At 40.2% G+C, this 18,950-nt stretch overlaps 1 protein-coding gene across 1 annotated transcript in view; it reads left to right on the plus strand.

The window, feature by feature from the left end:
• Positions 1–18,950, plus strand: part of LOC127624558 (rho GTPase-activating protein 32-like) — a 140,284-nt gene that overhangs the window by 32,139 nt on the left and 89,195 nt on the right. The window contains exon 2 of the mRNA XM_052099329.1: positions 13,705–13,818. Coding sequence (XP_051955289.1) covers positions 13,730–13,818 — 89 coding nt within the window. The 5' untranslated portion in view covers positions 13,705–13,729. The remainder of the gene's footprint in view (positions 1–13,704; positions 13,819–18,950) is intronic.

Below are 18,950 nucleotides of genomic sequence, written 5' to 3' on the forward strand. Positions count from 1 at the left end.
GAGTTTGACTTGAGGTTTTCAGTTCAAGAGCAATAATATAATCTTAAATATGTGTGATTACAGTTGAAAAGATGCCAATTTTATGTCTGAATGCCCAAAGTATACAAGGGCTGATTTATTTCAGCTGATATACGGTTTACCCAACCACAGTACTGAAACCAATGTATGCCTGCAGTCATCATTTGAAGTCTGTTTGAAGTCTGAATTAAACATAAAAATGAGATTAAAGTGCTGAATCCAGCAGAAACTTCAGCATTATTATTGTCTGGCTTTTTTTGCCCCTTATCTAGGCGGAGGGGGGGCGTTAGGTTACAAATGCAGGGTGTTTATCAGTCATAGTAATAAAATTTAACGTCAAGTTCCTCTTTGCATTAAAATGTTTATTTAAACTTGTATATCAGTTCTCCATTATACGGGTTGGTACGTGTTTGTACCACGGTTCATCTGATACTGAAGTCTAGCGACGCATTTGAAATAGCTGGTTTAGCAACGTCAAATAGACAGGTGGAGTCGCAACATCCGCTAATGCACCTGTATGGCTCTGTAATTGGATATGGCTCAATGGACTGAGCAGCACGATCACAAGTATGGCTGAAATGATTAGTCGACATTATCGACAACGTTTACAATAAAAAAAATTGTCTACAAAAATTTTCTTTGTCAAATAGTCATTTGATTTTATTTAGCGTAACATGGGATCACATTAAACTCTAATTTTGGTGTGCTGAGAACAACACTGCAGTTCGCGCCTGACTGAGGAGAGGAAGAATTACACCAAAGTCCGGATGTTCACTAAACTTTCCAAACTGCTTCAGGTGATGTAGATTGCAAAGTATGAGGGAATTATAATGCACTCTCATTATGGAATAAGTGGAGCTGGAGCTCTTTAAAGAAAGCACCCAGGCGTTACATCTTAAATGCAGTTATATTTCATCCATTATAGCTTTATTAAAGTTCAAATAATACAAAAGCAGATCATGCAAATAAATATAAACTACCGAAACTGGCATTTCTCAGTGCGGTCAGCGCCTCTTCTATGAGTTGCGCAAATGTCCCGATATAAGCGGGAGAGATTGAAACTGCACCCGACTGATACATACTGTCACGGGGACACTCGTCCCTCGAACGCGGCTAGATTATAACAAATTGGCTCGTGACTTATTGAATCATAATATTTGTCACTGTGCATTTCTTATCATGAAGAATGGCAATATGAAGCTTTATTAATAAGAGTTTTTTTGTGAGTTACAGATGTGTTGAAGTGAACAGAAAGGTGAGAGAGGGTAGTCTTCGCCCCCATTATACACTGCAACAAAATACGTTTTTGATTTGTTATTGTTTTGGCTTGTTTTCCAATACAAATATCTAAAATCCTTTAAAACAACATACAGTTACTTCAGAAATCTGAGAATGATGTATATAATACTAAAAAGGCAAATATTTTAAAATATCTAAAAATCCTTCAAAAGTTGCATTTACCTGAGAAGCAGCATATAAAATATTTAGACTTGCTTTTAGAGAATAGATCTTGAATATAAATATATTTTGTCTTTACTGAACTTGCAGAAGTATAACCAAGTGAAAAAATACATGTATATAAGATACTTTCTCTTAAAGCAAGTCTAAATATCTTGTTGCTTCTCAATTAAATGTATCTTGTTTTAGTGATTTTCAGATATTTTTTAATGGAAAACAAGACAAAACAAACTTGATAACGATAGGATTTTTTTGCAGTGAATTTCTTTACTGTATTAAACTTAATACAAATAGTTTTTTCCCGTTAATTCAGTGAATGTCATTTAGAAATATTTTTAATTATATTTTTATATAATTTCAACCAAATAATCATTGTAGCAAGTACTTTAGATTCATAATGTTTAATGCATTAATGCATGCGTTCTAGTTTTCTACTAAATGAACACAGGAACAAAGGAATTATATTGAATCATTTTTATTTTATGTGTACCAATATATATATATATATATATATATATATATATATATATATATATATATATATATATATATATATATATATATTAGTCAAAAAATGCATTTACTGATTTAGCTTCTATATTTACAAATAGATTTTTTGTAAATTAACAGGTTTTGCAAAAAACTAAAACTTTATAAAATTATTTTGGTGAAAGCAGTTGCATATTATTATAATACTGAATTAATATTATCGGTCCCTGTTGAGTTAATTATTATTATATAATATTAAAAAAATATATTTTGAGTTTTTAGTTTGTTTTATTCAATAATAATAATAGGCTTTATTTTTGTCGAATGTAGCCTAAAACTTAAGCTGGAGCTTTTTTTTTGCCGGAAAAATGAAAGTGCTGTCAGTGTGTATTTCACAGTTTACAATATTCCGATATGTTGATGACGTGCAAAGACTGTCAGACTGCACATACTTTGCTGATGAAATTTGCACACTGTGTGAGATGTATCAGCACATATAAAACAGATGTTTGTGCTTAAAGAGTTTCATGTTTATTCAAATCCCTATCCTATTAAACTTCAGTGCATAGTTTGGGTGAAACATGACTGATATCTCAAATTGTGCAGCTTGAGGAGGGGTTAAGTCCATTACACTTCCATTGAAAGAAAGACTTGACTTAGGGCTGCACGATTATGGCAAAAATCCTAATTGTCCATCAATGACCTTGATATTGTAATCACAATTATTTATGACGATTAATAAATGAAATGACCGTGTCACTAATCAGGCAACCGTGCTTGCAGGTTCTTCAGAACATCAGGTGGTTATGGGCTGCAGTTTATTTTAAGCATTAAGTACTGTAATAATGTATGTTAATTTACTATAGGTTATTATAAATGTATAAATATGGTTTACAGTGAAGAAATGTTTGTATGTTCTTTCTGAACTATTGATAAAACCAGTTTTAACTTCAATCAATATGCCTGTGTGCCATCTAACTGGTTGATGTATATACATCCTCACACATTTAACATACTTCCAATGCCTGAAAAATTAGAAAAACTATCAGACATGCAATATGTGTCTTTACTGCTTAAATTATTGGTCCACATACAGTAAATAATACTATTTGACATTTAATAGTTAAAACGAACAGCCGATTTAGATTGAACTTCCTTACTGCATTTGAAGTCCTGTATTGTGATCTTGTTTGCATAAGATTATCGTTAAATCATATTTGGCCTCAAATCTGTCACAGCGGTTGCACTTTGGAAAGTAAGATCAACCTGTTTACGATTTTGTGTGATTCGTAAAAAATTTAATCTAACAACAGCAGTTGTGGGTCAAATAGGCATTTATTTGAGCAGACACGATAACAATGACGATGGGGTGTGAAGTTCAACACTTTTATTTTTTAGCTTGTTTAATACTTCAATACAACTGTTATTCTTTTTTTTTTTTTTTTTTTAAGTTATACACAAAACATCAACCCAACAATATTCAAACTCTCCTGTTCTGCACTCACAGCTGTTTAAACAACACAATAAATTAATTTAGACCCTGATCGTTTTTGTTTTGCCGTGTTGCTTGTTTGCGTGTTGTTTAACTATGCTAAATAAAATGGGGCAACATTTAATGAATTGAAAATAATAAAAAAATTGCTCACCTTTGTTCTACAGTTTCTACAGACTGTACTGTAGACTCACTGCGTCTATGATTGGCCATTGCCGTTTCATTGCTCTACGCACACATCTGGGATTGGTTAGAAACTCAACCGCTGCAAAAATATGATAGAACTGGGAAATACATCTTCCCAGCTTTGTAGTCTTAGGCCTGATGGTGACCCACAGCCCTCACAGGAGCCATGCTGTGGGCCAGTGGTCTCACCACAACCCCACTGTGCTGAATTTGTACAGCCGATCTGTTGAAGCCATAGGTTTCCGGCCTGCATTGTTTGGACTGGAGATTCCTTTCTGTGGGCCCACTGAGCCAAAGGACTTGAGTCTCCCAGCCCAGCAGTCTCTACCCATCCCTATCCCATTCATTCAGACAGCTGCCCACTTCCCATGTAAGCCAGCAAATTAAGAAGAGCCCAGACTATTTATCAACACTGACCTTTTCTCCCAAGATCTGCCCCGATTGATTACTGATATGCAGGCAGACATACCCATTTAGCCATGATGTATGTTTTGAAATAGTTAAATAACTGGCTGCCATCTAAATATAAAATACAGCCTCCTCCTACTAAAGAAAAAAACAGGAAATACTGCTAGCTATAATTGTTTTTTTTATTTTTTTTGACATTTTATTAGTCATTAGGGGTTCTATTGCTTTACATAAGCTGGACATTTTTACAAATATAGCAAGTTCATGTTGGGTTACATGTACAAACTCTCTTTTTGTTTTCTCTGTCTAATTAAGCATAAGCAACGCATTAAATAGCGATACCCATGGGACAGGCAGCAAAGCTTTTCAAAGCATGCTAATTATTCTCACGCAGGTATTGGATCTAAAATTCAGAGGCAGTAGGTCTAGGATGATAAATACCCTTGTAGATCACAACACTCTGACAGGTCTAACCTTGATGGTGCTGTTTAGCTAACACACAATTTTTTTTTTTACTCCAGTGACTGCACATACTTCTGCATAGTTTGTTTGGCAGGTAGCTGTATTGAATCTGGCAGGGCTTGTCAAAGTTCCCAGGACTCTAAATGAAAGAAGGATGTGCTGAGTCACCCTCATGGAAAGTGATATTACACCATTATTTCTGAAACACATAGCTTTGTAACTTCTGGATGATAAATTGTGCACATTTCTTCAAGTTTTATGCTTGTATAATACAAATTTACTTGCAGAAGCTAGTTAGGTGAAATTATTCATTGTCAGTGTTGTTTTTCATCAGTGAGGGCTGCACTTGTAAATTTGTCATGGTAGAGTGGATGGAGATAGAAACTCTGAACTAAAGTATTCATCTTAATTGTATTTATATCTGATAGAAATAAAGAACCATCTGACCTATATCCTCCACGGCACTCGAAAGACTCCACTCTTATATTACTGTTATATTTCACAAGGTCAGTGATGCACAAAATAACCTAGATGCCCAGGCAATCTGTCTTTCTATTGAATTATTTTATGTTTTCATTCTCAGATGAAAGATCTGACTTCAAAAATCCTGTGCAAATCTGTTCAAAGCTAAAGTATTCCTGACATATTATTCAAAGAGGCAGAGCTTCATAAGAGCACTGTTTTTGCCTTGTAGTGTTTTGCTCACAAACACGATGGCTGGATGCTGGGGCTTGGTATTGATATAGATTTCCCGATTTGAATCCAATTTACAAGCTCTCGATTTTATTCAGTTTTCGATTAGATTTACAGTAATTCCAGTTTGTTTAGCTATACTTCTATTATAATGTCTTATGGCAGCAATTTGAAGATTCTGAATACCAATTGTGATACCACAACAAAATACTAATTTAAGTGAACATTTTATTAAAGACAAGTAAACATTCAGTAATAAAATAAGTACAAAGAAACAAATTACAAGTAATAGAACAAATTAGGGTTTTGGGTTTTGTTTCACAATCCTCTCCAGGGTGCGGTTATCCCTATTGCTTGTACACTTTTTTCTACCACATCTTTTCCTTCCCTTCACCTCTCTATTAATGTGCTTGGACACAGAGCTCTGTGAACAGCCAGCCTCTTTAGCAATGACCTTTTGTGTCTTGCCCTCCTTGTGCAAGGTGTCAATGGTCGTCTTTTGGACAGCTGTCAAGTCAGCAGTCTTCCCCATGATTGTGTAGCCTACAGAACTAGACTGAGAGACCATTTAAAGGCCTTTGCAGGTGTTTTGAGTTAACTAGCTGATTAGAGTGTGGCACCCGGTGTCTTCAATATTGAACCTTTTCACAATATTCACATTTTCTGAGATACTGATTTTGGGGTTTTTCATTAGTTGTCAGTTATAATCATCAATTAAAAGGAATGAACACTAGAAATATATCAGTCTGTGTGGAATGAATATATACATTATCCAAGTATCGCACCATAATAAGGAAGATCCCTGAGAAATGCAAGCTTGCAGTACCACCTGTTTACTCCAGAGGGCAGTAAGTAAAATTTCAGCTGTATGACCAACGCACAGTTTATACAGTGAAGAAAACACTTCAGTAGTCAGAACAACAAACATGCGTTTCGTTCTTGCGTTCAAAATACTCAAAGGAGCGCAAATGCTATCTAAGGGATCTCAAGATGTGTTTAAAGATTGAGTATTAAACTATATTTAACTTGACACAGTGAACTAAACATTTTATGTTCATCGGTTTGAATGTGACCCCCCCCCAAATCGGTATTGGCAATTTCACAGGCTGATGATCTGACTATGGAGAAGATCGCCAAACCCTACTATATACCAAGCATAACTGCTCAACAATGCTCATCAGCCTAACATTTTCTTTGTTAAAAGACAAATCGAGTGCTTGTGTCATGAGATATGCTTAAGTGCCACCCAGCCTCGGCTCTGGGCTCACTGTGGTTTATCAAAAAGTTCACAGATGTTCACCTAGAAGTCTAACTGCCTATGTAGGGAATGATTTATTTGCCTTGCCATATTGTCATATCTCAAGCTGTGTTCAATTATTAGATCCCCAGAATCTACCCATGTGTTTTCTGGTTTGTCATACTTATTTTCACTCAACTACAATAATGGAAAATATTGCCAGTAGCAAACAATACAAAGATATGAATCTCTGCATTACGGTTGCATTGCCTGTCAGCTTTGAGAAATGAGGGAAACATCATTCCTTGTCTCAAAGTGGCATGTATCCCCTCAGATATTAGATCCAGTCTCATATTACACGTGTTGAGGACGTAATGCACTACAGAGGCAGGGCCTTGCCCCCTGATGTAATGCCATGCAAACAAATCCCCATCTTTTTCACATTAGCACAGACAACCACGTCTTGCACCAGACAGATTGTGTGCTTTTCAAGGAGATCACATTTCTCCCAATGCTTCAAGAAGCTAATGCTTCATAAGGGGTCTGGAACAGTTGTGTTAACAATGCAATGGAAACTGAATTAATAAAGGTTAATTAGTTTGAAACAAAGTGAAATGTTCTTCTATCTGAAAACAAAATAGCACAGACAATGGACTCTCTTGGCCTTGACCAATTCCAAGAACAACATGTTGTTCAAAACTAATGTTTCTGCTTATCTCTCTAGTTTTTGTGATATAATTGAGTAAAAGCATGGTGTTTGTTGTCTTAGCAGTGTTGAGTGTGCTTGTTTTTGTGTGTAATGACTGGTAGAAAGAAGCAATTTGGAGAAGCTTTTAGTCTTCAGTGGAAAGTGTCATTGTTTAAAGGTTTGTCCCAGTTTGTACTGCATGCATCTAAATTACATGACTGTACAGTAATTTGAATCTCCTGAAACACTGAATTGTCAGGATCCCCATGGCTGAATAGTAGGAGGCAGGAAGAATGTTTGCTGAGCCTTCTGGATTCCTCCCAACACACTCCTGCTGTATGAGAATTATCAGTGTTACATGAATTGTTTTGAATTGACTGATACCTTGTTTTGGACAAATTCGAATGCAGCCTTACTTGTATCCTTTGTGGAAACATTAATCCAAGATGACCAAAAGAGTCGAGAGAAATGCTGATGCTTAGTAAAATGCTATTTTATTCTTTAATATATTGATTAAAAATTGACTTTTTCACCCAATATTGTGTGTGCTATGTATTTGTGCTTATTAGAGGATTCCATTATTAGCTAAGCAACATGCACATTTCTGACTCTATTGGAAATCAACTGAGCTTTAGACAAGTCTATTATGTGGTTTACTTGAGGACCACTATTTGCGTAAAGGTCGTAAGTGATCATTAAAATAGGTGCAGCCTATGTTGGAAGTTCCAGATCCGTCATTTATTTGGTTAAGGCAGCTGGTTTCGTAGGCAGTAGCCAGTGGGTCGGCTCACTGGGTTTTGGAACACCGCTATCGTGTTATTGTCTTGAACTTATCCTGATCATAGGACTAAGTTTTTTTTCAAGGGCTGATTTCAACTCTATTTTCTAGCTGGGCATATTTTTATATGGGCAGATTTTATATGAAATATATCTCGTTCTTAATTGTTTGCTTCTTGGCTTGGTGCCATGAGAGATATTTGTCTCTCTTGCCATATGTCCTTTTAACACTTAGTGTCTTGGGCACTTTAGTGCTCATAGGCTTTTGCTTTATCACTAATCTATCCTTTGTTTTGTTTTTGCAATGCAGTTTGTCCAAACTTTTCCATCAACCAGTTGCTCATCTCAAAAATCGTTTGACAAAGAGAATTGTTTACAAAGGGGAGTTTCCTCAAGCACCAGTTTAAAACCTTGCGGCAGGCTATCTGCCAGCAGCATCTTTATTACACTCACACAACAATTCAAAGCAATTAAGTGGACAAATATCCCATCTCCCTCTTTGATGTGAAGCTGCTTGTTGAGCATGTGTGGGTGTTCGGTGCTTCCTACAATTTAGCTGCCTGCCACTCTTTCATATAGTTCTCCCACTTGCATCAGAGGACACAGAATTACTGCGCAGCTGTACTCGATGGCTGTGTGATAGTCTCTTATTCAGCCTGTCTCCTATCTCTGCAATTAAATAATATATGGCATGCAGAGCACTGGAGTGGAAGTTTCTTTGTGTGACAAACATTAACTTTGTCTCTGATATTAGCGAGATTTAATTACCCTTGCTAATACAGTACCTGTTTTGTACAACAAGGAATATACAGTGTGTGTGTATGTATGTATGTATGCATATGTATATGTATATGTATATGTACATTATGTACGTGTATGTATATATATGTATGTGTATATATGTATGTGTATATATATATATATGTATGTATATATATGTATGCATATGTATATGTGTATATATATGTATATATTTTCATTTTCATATTTGGTCCGGACCAAGAGAACCAAACTACAAGTGTGAACACACCCTAAGGCTTGTTCACATTTATTATCAGTTTACTTCAAACATTGAAAATACGATGAGAAATAAACAACACTGGAAGATATTACCAATGCACTGATAATGTTTTAGAAGAAAAATCTTGTTGAATAAAACCTTGTTTATTCAAATGATCCAGTCTTAGTATTGAGGTTTAGATTTTTTTTGGTCTAAGCTGGGAGTCGAGGATGAAAGCGCTGATCCCCAGTGAAGCGCTTTTATAATCACCTATTTTCAAAGGCGTTCTATATGTACTGTATATGAGATAAACAAGCCATCAACAGAATAAATATATTATTACAATTTAGATCTGCAATGAAGCGAGCGCACAACTGAGCTTGAACAGCTGAACTTGTAGAGTGAGTGTGAGAATTAATCTGTAGATGAGCCCTGTTAAACAGAAGAGCTTTTTAATAGCATAACCTATTTTCAAACGTGTCTTATATACAGTGCATCCAGAAAGTATAAAAACAACAAAGGACCAACGCAGGACCACACAACGAAATAAAATACCTATATAAAATACCTACATATATATACCTATATAAAGTGCACGTGCAAACATGTGCAAAATACGGGACAGTACAACAAATTACTGACAATGAACAGGACAATAGACACAGTGCAGCGCCGACCAGTACTAAGTAGTGCAAAAAGATGACAGTTTCTAAAAACGTACACATAACATACTATGAGATAGTGTTCTATGCACATAGCAGTTATTGAGGTAGCAGACAGTTATAAAGTGACAGTAATTTAAAGTGCGACTCAGGACACGTGTGTGTGTGTGTGTGTGTGTGTGTGTGTGTGTGTGTGTGTGTGTCAAACCAGTCTCTGAGTATTGAGGAGTCTGATGGCTTGGGGGAAGAAGCTGTTACACAGTCTGGCTGTGAGGGCCCGAATGCTTCAGTACCTCTTGCCAGACGGCAGGAGGGTAAAGAGTTTGTGTGAGGGGTGTGTGGGGTCGTCCACAATGCTGGTTGCTACAGTGTTTTTTGTAAATGTCTTTGATGGAGGGAAGAGAGATCCCAATGATCTTCTCAGCTGTCCTCACTATCCTCTGCAGGGCTTTGCGGTCCGAAATGGTGCAAGTCCCAAACCAGGCAGTGATGCAGCTGCTCAGGATGCTCTCAATAGTCCCTCTATAGAATGTAGTGAGGATGGGGGGTGGGAGATGTGCTTTCCTCAGCCTTCGAAGAAAGTAGAGACGCTGCTGGGCTTTCTTGGTGATAGAGCTGGTGTTGAGGGACCAGGTGAGGTTCTCCGCCAGGTGAACACCAAGGAATTTGGTGCTCTTGACGATCTCCACAGAGGAGCCGTCGATGTTCAGTGGAGTTTGTTCACCCTGTGCTCTCCTAAAGTCAACAACCATCTCTTTTGTTTTGTCGACATTCAGGGACAGGTTGTTGGCTCTACACCAGTTCGTCAGCCGCTGCACCTCCTCTCTGTATGCTGACTCGTCGTTCTTGCTGATGAGACCCACCACGGTCGTGTCATCAGCGAACTTGACAATGTGGTTCGAGCTGTGCATTGCTGCACAGTCGTGAGTCAGCAGAGTGAACAGCAGTGGACTGAGCACACAGCCCTGGGGGGCCCCAGTGCTCAGTGTGGTGGTGGTGGAGATGCTGTTCCCGATCCGGACTGACTGAGGTCTCCCAGTCAGGAAGTCCAGGATCCAGTTGCAGAGGGAGGTGTCCAGGCCCAGCAGGTTCAGCTTTCCAATTAGGTGCTGGGGAATGATTGTGTTGAATGCCGAGCTGAAATCAATCACAGCATTCGAACGTATGAGTCCTTATTGTCTAGGTGGGTGAGGGCCAGATGGAGGGTTGCGGCGATGGCATCGTCCGTTGAACGGTTTGGACGATACGCAAACTGTAGTGGGTCTAGTGAGGGGGGCAGCTGGGTCTTAATGTGCCTCATGACGAGCCTCTCGAAGCACTTCATGATGATGGGTGTAAGTGCGACGGGACGGTAGTCGTTGAGGTAGGACACTGAAGACTTCTTTGGCATGGGGATGATGGTGGTGGCCTTGAAGCACGTTGGAACGACGGCGCTGCTCAAAGAGATGTTGAAGATGTCGTTAAGAACATCTGCTAGCTGGTCTGCACATCCTCTGAGCACTCTGCCAGGAATGTTGTCTGGTCCAGCAGCCTTCCGTGGGTTGACTCTACGCAGAGTTTTCCTCACATCTGCCGTGGTAAGACAGAGCACCTGGTCGTTGGGAGGAGGGGTGGTCTTCCTCGCTACCATGTCGTTCTGCACTTCAAACCGAGCGTAGAATCGTTCAGCGCATCTGGAAGGGAAGCATCTTTGTCACAGGCAACTGATGTTGTCCTGTAGTTGGTGATGGCCTGGATGCCCTGCCACATGCGCCGCGTGTCACCGCTGTCCTGGAAGTGACTGTGGATTCTCTGGGCGTGTGCGCGCTTTGCCTCTCTGATTGCCCGTGACAGTTTGGCCCTAGCTGTTCTTAAGGCTGCCTTATTGCCTGCTCTGAAGGCGGAGTCTCGGGACCTCAGCAGCGTGCGCACCTCCGCAGTCATCCACGGCTTCTGGTTGGAGCGTGTGGTGATGGTCTTGGAGAAAGTGACATCATCAATGCACTTGCTGATGTAGCTGGTCACTGATGCTGTGTATTCCTCCAAGTTGGTAGAATCGCCATATGTTGCAGCGTCCCTGAACATTTGCCAGTCAGTACACTCAAAACAGTCCTGAAGAGCAGAGATGGCTCCTTTTTTGTGCGTCTGACGAGCGGTCTGTATGCTGGAATTAACATAACAGAGATGTGGTCTGAGTAGCCGAGGTACGCGCCTGGGATGTTTGTGTAAACAATATCAAGTGCGTTCGCCCCTCTCGTTGCAAAGTCCACATACTGATGGAATTTGGGGAGCACTGTCTTGAGATTCGCATGGTTGAAATCTCCGGCGACAATAAACAGTCCGTCGGGGTGAGCGTTCTGCAGTTCGCTCATAGCCCCATACAGTTCACAGAGCGCTTCCTTAGCGTTAGCGCTGGGGGGAATGTAAACTCCGGTTATGTAAACCGTGGTGAATTCCCGTGGTAGATAAAAAGGTCTACATCTAACAGTCACAAGCTCCAACAGCGATGAACAGTAACTAGAGACTAGCATTGAGTTCTTGCACCATTCCATGTTGATGTAAACACACAAGCCACCACCGCGAGTCTTACCGCAGAGAGCTGTATTTCTGTCGGCACGAAACGAGGTGAGCCCGTCTAGCTGAATGGCGGCATCCGGAACTCTGTCGCTGAGCCACGTCTCCGTGAAAACAAAGACGCAGCAATCTCTAAACTCACGCTGCGTAGCCTGCTGGAGTCGGATATAGTCCAGTTTATTGTCCAGGGAGCAAACATTTGAGAGCAGGATAGACGGGAGAGCCGGCCGGCTAGGGTTTGTTTTTAGCCTAGCATGAACCCCCGCCCTCTTGCCACGCTTCCGCTTTCTCGCACACCGCTTACGACGTCCTCTCCCCTGGCCACTGGCATCAGGCGACGCCGAGGACTGGAGGCCTGGTCTCTGCAGCAAGCCGAGTACGCGTAGCGCCTCCTGCAGGTCATCATGCAGCTTGGTTTTTGCATGAGTCTTATATTTTAGTTGTGTCTGGCGATGGTAGACACGAACACCGGTTGCTCCGATGTCCATGTGCTGCAAAAGTCGGGCTTTTTTAACAAAAATAGCACCACTGTGGATCCGAAGTGGCCGCTGCGTGCTACCGCGCCGCCATCATGGATCTATCCAGAGATGTTCAATCGGGTTCATGTCTGGGCTCTGGCTGGGCCACTCAAGGACATTCACAGAGTTGTCCACAGAGTTAAGTATACAACTTAAACATGTGAATGAACGAAGGCAGTGAATGCACAATGGAGTTTGATGGAGCGCTTAAATGGGTTAAGCCCTTTCTTTCATGTTGTTTGTTGACATGCTATCATGAATAAACGTGATAAAAGTCTTGTGCATGATTTTGTGGAGGAATTAAGGAATTTTTGTTTTAGTCTTGGACGAATGGACGTGGTTCATTCACCTTGTCGTGGTATGCATCTGGCTTGAATTGCATGCTAAAATGTATATCTTGTGAACACACAATTACCATAAAAATCCGCAAAATCATTGCACTGTATACTCTAGATTATGTTATAAAGAAACTCACAGCTAAATGATTTCCTCGTTCTTTGTGAATATTCACTGTAGTTATGTACAAAGCACTACCCACACAGCTGTCACTGCCAAACCAAGCAACATCCTATTGGTCAACGCTGTGAATTTGTGTGTGAAAGTTCACCAAACTTGGACCCCACTCGAAATTTTTGTAGAGAAGTTTCTTAACCACTGGAAGTCCATTGGGCGAAAATCCTTATTGCACAGATTCCCGTTGAGATGAATGCATTTTGCCAATTTTAATTTTGTCTTGCAAAGGTAAATGTGACAACCTTTATATCAATTGCCCATTTTTATCCACCAATACATATTGGAATTTTTTTTTGGCAATAATAAACAAAATCTTTTTTTTTTTTTCAGGGATTTGTTTGATTTTGCCTCATCTTGCCTCCTCAGACAGACATAAAAGTCATACTGGGACATCTTGTCTCCTCTGCTCTCCTTGTCTCTAGTTTCATATTTCCAATGTCCATCTTGTTTTGACATTCATTTCTGACTCTATATCTGTTTTATCCCCCCCCTCCCCATTCTCGTGCTCTCTCTCTCTCTCTCTCTCTCTCTCTCTATCTCTCTCTGGCAGGCTGCACCTGCAGAGAGTCAGTATCATGGAGGAAGGCAGTGGGGCTGCTGCAGTGGTTGGAAGTGCAGCTCTCAGACTACTCGAAGCCACTGGAAGTCATGACATCTCTGACCGGTAAGACTCTTCGTCCGTTCTTCCTCTCCTCATCACTGGGTCTTCTTTCTCAAGCTGCTATTCCACTCTTCTGCTGCTGCATTTCAGCTACCAATTTCTCTCTCTCTCTCTCTCTCTCTCTCTCATAACTGCAGAGGTTATTTCTGTGTGGTGTGTGTATGCAATGAAGGCTTGTGCACGTACATCCTATTCCTCTCCAGTGGCTCAAGGAGAAATGTCAGAAGTGTGAGTGCTAGGAGGGACGAGCAGATGCAGCTCAAATAATGTAGGCTAAAGGTTCTTAGATGCAGTCATATTTTCACCTTTCAAGGCTACTTAAATGCAGAAGAGACAGACAGATCACCAAGCTGCTATCAGTGATGCATATTCAGAAATGTCACCCAACATGAGGTCATTAATCAACTCTGAATAGCGTCATTTCTCTCGAATGCCCCTGCTGTCATCAAAGCCTAAGTTTTCAGTGTCAAATAACATGGTGCTGAGTGCACAGCCTGTATGAAAATCCATGATGCTGTATAGTAAAGCTCTGGCAGCCAATAAAAGCGCACAACTTTAAAATGCCAGGACACTCCCACCCACCCACCCACTCTCACAGCTAAGCACTAAGCCCGAGTCACATGATCGGCAGTGCTCACGAGTGTCTGCATGCTTTACTAATGCTGGCTTCCTCTCTAGCCTAATTCCTTCTCCTATCACCGTCCTGCCTAAATATTTTGGGCTCAGAGGGGTCTACAGCAATTGTCCTGAGTTTTAGGATTATTGTTATGCAATTAGAGCCCTCAGCCTGTCTTGAAAGGATCCAAATCTGGGTTCTGGGTTGCCATGGCAGCCACAGCTTGGCGTGTATTACATATTAGCACAACATTATAGTGAGGAAAGGCTACGTAAGGACAAGGGGTGGCAATGTGTTCTGTTAGCTGTTGTGAAAAGCATTCCAAATTTGGTCATAGTTTTCATACACACCCATGATTCATAGTCTGTGGGGGAATACTTTAGCTGTATAGAGGCTTTTTTGCATATGCTTCTCAGTGTCCGGTACTCTGACTTAGATCTCTGCAATCCTTAAATTCACTGACCTGCTACTACACTGCATGCATTTCTTAAATAAGTGGCCTTTAGAGAATATTCTGACATTGAATAGCCCCCATCCAGTAAGGCAAGTAGTTCAAAATTGTGCTTTTTGAAGTGTAGAACAGCTTGCTACTTTACGTGCCATTTAAGAGATGGTTATTATATGTAGCGTCTTGCGGTGTATTGATTGCAGGGCAAGTTTGACTGGAGCAACTTGGTGTTGAAGGGCCCCAAAGTGATTAATCAGGTTTGTAATATCAGTGACTTTTCAGAGTTAGGGCCTACTGCTTGGATTTAAAACCACAACCTTTGTGTTAGCAATTCTTAATCATTAAGTTACTGTTTCCATGTGTGGCAGAACGGAATCCGGTAGCCACTCTATTTTGTTACGGTGTTGGCCAATTAGAGATCATTTTTGACTAACTATTTAAGGAGGGATATCATCAAGTCGAAGGATTCGGAAGTGAACTTGTGACGTGAGAAAAGACGTTGCTACGTAGATGTGCGCTGTCTGTTAGAGAAAGGTGGGAGAAGTTGCGTGCTGCGGTGCGAAAAAATGAGGCTGCTTGGAAGAGAAGTGTGAATGGAAGCGAGCAGTGACCAGATTGTATGGCTTATGCTTTCCTGGGTTTGGACGCCGTGTCGGTGTGATCGAGAGTGCAGCTGTGAAGCAAAGACTTGTTTGCCGGTAGAGGTGCCTCACTGACTAGTAGTATGCCTCACTGACTGTTCCCCTGGTCTGTGCTGGCAACGAAGCTCCTGTTACTTACCTGAGACTCCAACTGAAGACCAGCGGTACCGGGTACGAGCTTGATGCACCCACATTACATGCACACGCCTCGTATGTCATACAAACAGACACACCACCCATACTAAACACGCAATCTTAATTTTTTTCTTGTTTATCTTTAGTGTGTAATATGTATAAAAGTGAAAATGAGTTGATGGGTTTGCTCTGACGAAGTTAATCTTTTCTCATCTCTTTTTTTTTTGGGGGGGGGGGTTATGAACATTTGTGACTGAGACAAAATATATGAAAGTAAGCCAAAATTTGGAGGAACACCATTACAGCCTTCATATTCAAGTTGTGGAACTGTACTTTGAAGTTTTTTGTTTGTTTTTTATGTTTTTCTCTGTCTTGATCACCATAGAGGTGTGATTTAATTTAATTTGACACTAAAATAAAATATATATTTTTTCTTTGTAAATTAATTGGAGTTTTCCTTTGTTTAATTTGATTCTCCATCCTTTCAATTCCTTCATATGTAACTGGTGGTTTTTAATAAGCTATCTGGAGTTTATTTATTGACAGGATTAAAGGCCTGTCTGGCACAAATAAAATAAATAAAATAAACAGAGGAAATTGTTTTTTGTCTGAAAGTTGATGGGCTACCACCATTACACATGTACAGCTCATTTTCACCCAGCTCAAAACCTTACAACTGAAGTGATTTGCCGGTTAAGTGGAACCTCTGAAGCATATAATATTACTTGTGGTGATATTTTTAAATGTACAGACAATCAGTTTGTCATATAGTGAATCTTAATATATGTTTTTAAAAATGTCTTCAAATTATTGACAGATTAACTATTTTTTGATTGTTATTTGTGTTTGTTAATATCAATAGTCAGCTGATCCTTACTACATACTATTGGTGCTAACTACATATTCAAAACTTACTATTTTTTGTAACATATTTGAATGTTTTTTATATTATTAGTTGTAGTAGTAGAATATCATTTATATATCCAGCCAGTGAGTCTTATGTTGTAATTTCAGTACAATATTCTCCCTGTATGTTTTTTACACACAATCCGTGAAGACAGCACATAAGAAAGGTTCAAGGTTTATTATGTGTCACAAACATATTACATATATGTGATGTAATGTAGTGAAATGTTTTTCCTTAGTTCCTCGTTCCACAGTACAACAACAAACAGAACCAACAATAAACTAAGGACATACACCCACACAATGATAAAAGATAACAAAAATTAGAATATATATATAGACTATAAAGAAATATAAGGTAAATAAATAAAATATAGTAGATAATATACAAAATGGATTGGCTTAGATTGTACAAATGTATACAGAACGATACAGTGTACAGTTAATTACAAGTATAGTGCAAGCTGTTTTGTGTCTGTGCGAAGCTGGAATATACAGAATATATCTCTGTGTTGGTCCTCGGGATCTGGTAGCACTTCCCTGATGGGAGCACTGAAAAGAGTCTGTATTCGGTGTGGTGAAAATATTTGATAATTCTCCTGGACCTTGTCTTGCATCGCTGGGTGTAGGTGTCTGATGCAGGGGAGAGAAGTCCTTATGGCCTTCTCCGTTGTCTTCAACACTCTGTACAGCGCCTTTCGATCCTGGGCCGTTGAGCCTCCGAACCAGGTGGTTATGCTCCCTGTAAGAAGACTCTACACAGCCCCAGTGTAGAAAGCCCTCTGCACCCTAATGCTTTCAGATGTATTGCACAATGAGAGTGAATTTCTATCAGCAGTTTTCTGTCACTTGACAAGTTGTATATCCTCACAGTGATGAAGCATTCCTGCAAGACCTGTCTCTGCTTGAAACAAAACCTTACCTGTAATATTGACTGGTCCTGTAACACAACATCTCTTTGCCTGTGCTGGTAGAACCCAACAATTGATTGAAAATCATGTTAAAACAAACGTGTGAGTCATCTGGTTTTAATACACCAGTCTTCCATCATTCTGTTCTCCAAAAATCCCTCTTCAGAATTAATGAGTCACAGAAGCATATGGCCTGTGTCATACATTTCAGTGCCAGAAGCCTCTCATCTTGAAACGGTTTCATCTTGAGCAAGTTTAATAGAAAAGTGTTGCTCTGTGTGGGCTGGTCTGATTCACAGAATCACATTACTTCACTGACACTCTGCCACTAGAGTTGGCAGATAGAAAATGCCCTGCATGGGACAGCATGCTATAGAGGCCCAGTGTCCCATATGAACGCTTGTTTAGACCAGCTCTCTGAACAGAGTCTCCGAAGCTTGTGTAGCTATTGTTTTGATTGCTCCTGCTCAAAGATGCCGGTGTTTCTACATGGTTGTGTGTGATTGAATTACATATTTCAGTGCAATGTCTCCTCTCAAGGATAGAACATACTACTTATTGAAAATGCTATATAGTATTTTATTACAAAGGAGATGCCTTAAGTGCATATAAGGGGGCTTTCACACTAGCACTTTTGGTGCGCACCCCGGTTCGAATGACGTCAGAGTTCGGTTCGTTTGGATGATGTGAACGCTGTCTTCCGAACTCGGGTGCGCACCCGCGAACCGTACTCGGGTCCGCTTAAAAAGGTGGTCTGGGGTACGGTTCATGTGAACTCCAGTACGGTTCGCTGCTGATATGAACGCAGTCGAACCAAACCACGGAAGTGAACCGCTATTGATGACGTATAATGTGGTTGTCAGTCTCACATGCGTCACTTTCAAAATGAGCGGAAAGAGTTTACTTTCGTGCGTGCGTGCATGTGTGTGTGTGTAGGGCTGGGACGGTTACCGCATTACCGCAATACCGCGGTCACGTGACTCCAACCGCGGGTCTGAGCTTGTCACCGTCGTCACCGCAAAAAAACAAAAACAAAAAAAACATTGGCCTGCACATGTGTGCACGTTGTGTCTAATGACATGGATTCGTTGTGTCTAATGACATGGATTCATTGATTCTAATGATATGGATTATGTCTAATGATATTAGCCTACATGGATTCAAGGTTTTCTAAACAAAACTTATCAAAATATGGAGCAAATCCGACCTTTCGCGAGTTGGGGAGCGCAATGTTCCATGACACATAATAACATTCCATTTGTATTAGAGATGCGCGGATGGGCTATTATTATTTAATCCGCAACCGCATCACAAAACTCATCTGTCCGCACCAACGCTTTTTGATAAATTTTCAAAACCGCATCCGCGGCGCTGACTGTTTTAAGGTCTGAGCGATGCAAGCGCTGCTGCCGCGAGGCTAGAAAGCTCTTGGCTGTTCTAGAAAGGAGACTGATCCAATGCAGCAAAGATATTTTAAA

This window comes from Xyrauchen texanus, chromosome 31 (assembly GCF_025860055.1).
Source record: "Xyrauchen texanus isolate HMW12.3.18 chromosome 31, RBS_HiC_50CHRs, whole genome shotgun sequence".
Lineage (NCBI taxonomy): Eukaryota > Metazoa > Chordata > Actinopteri > Cypriniformes > Catostomidae > Xyrauchen > Xyrauchen texanus.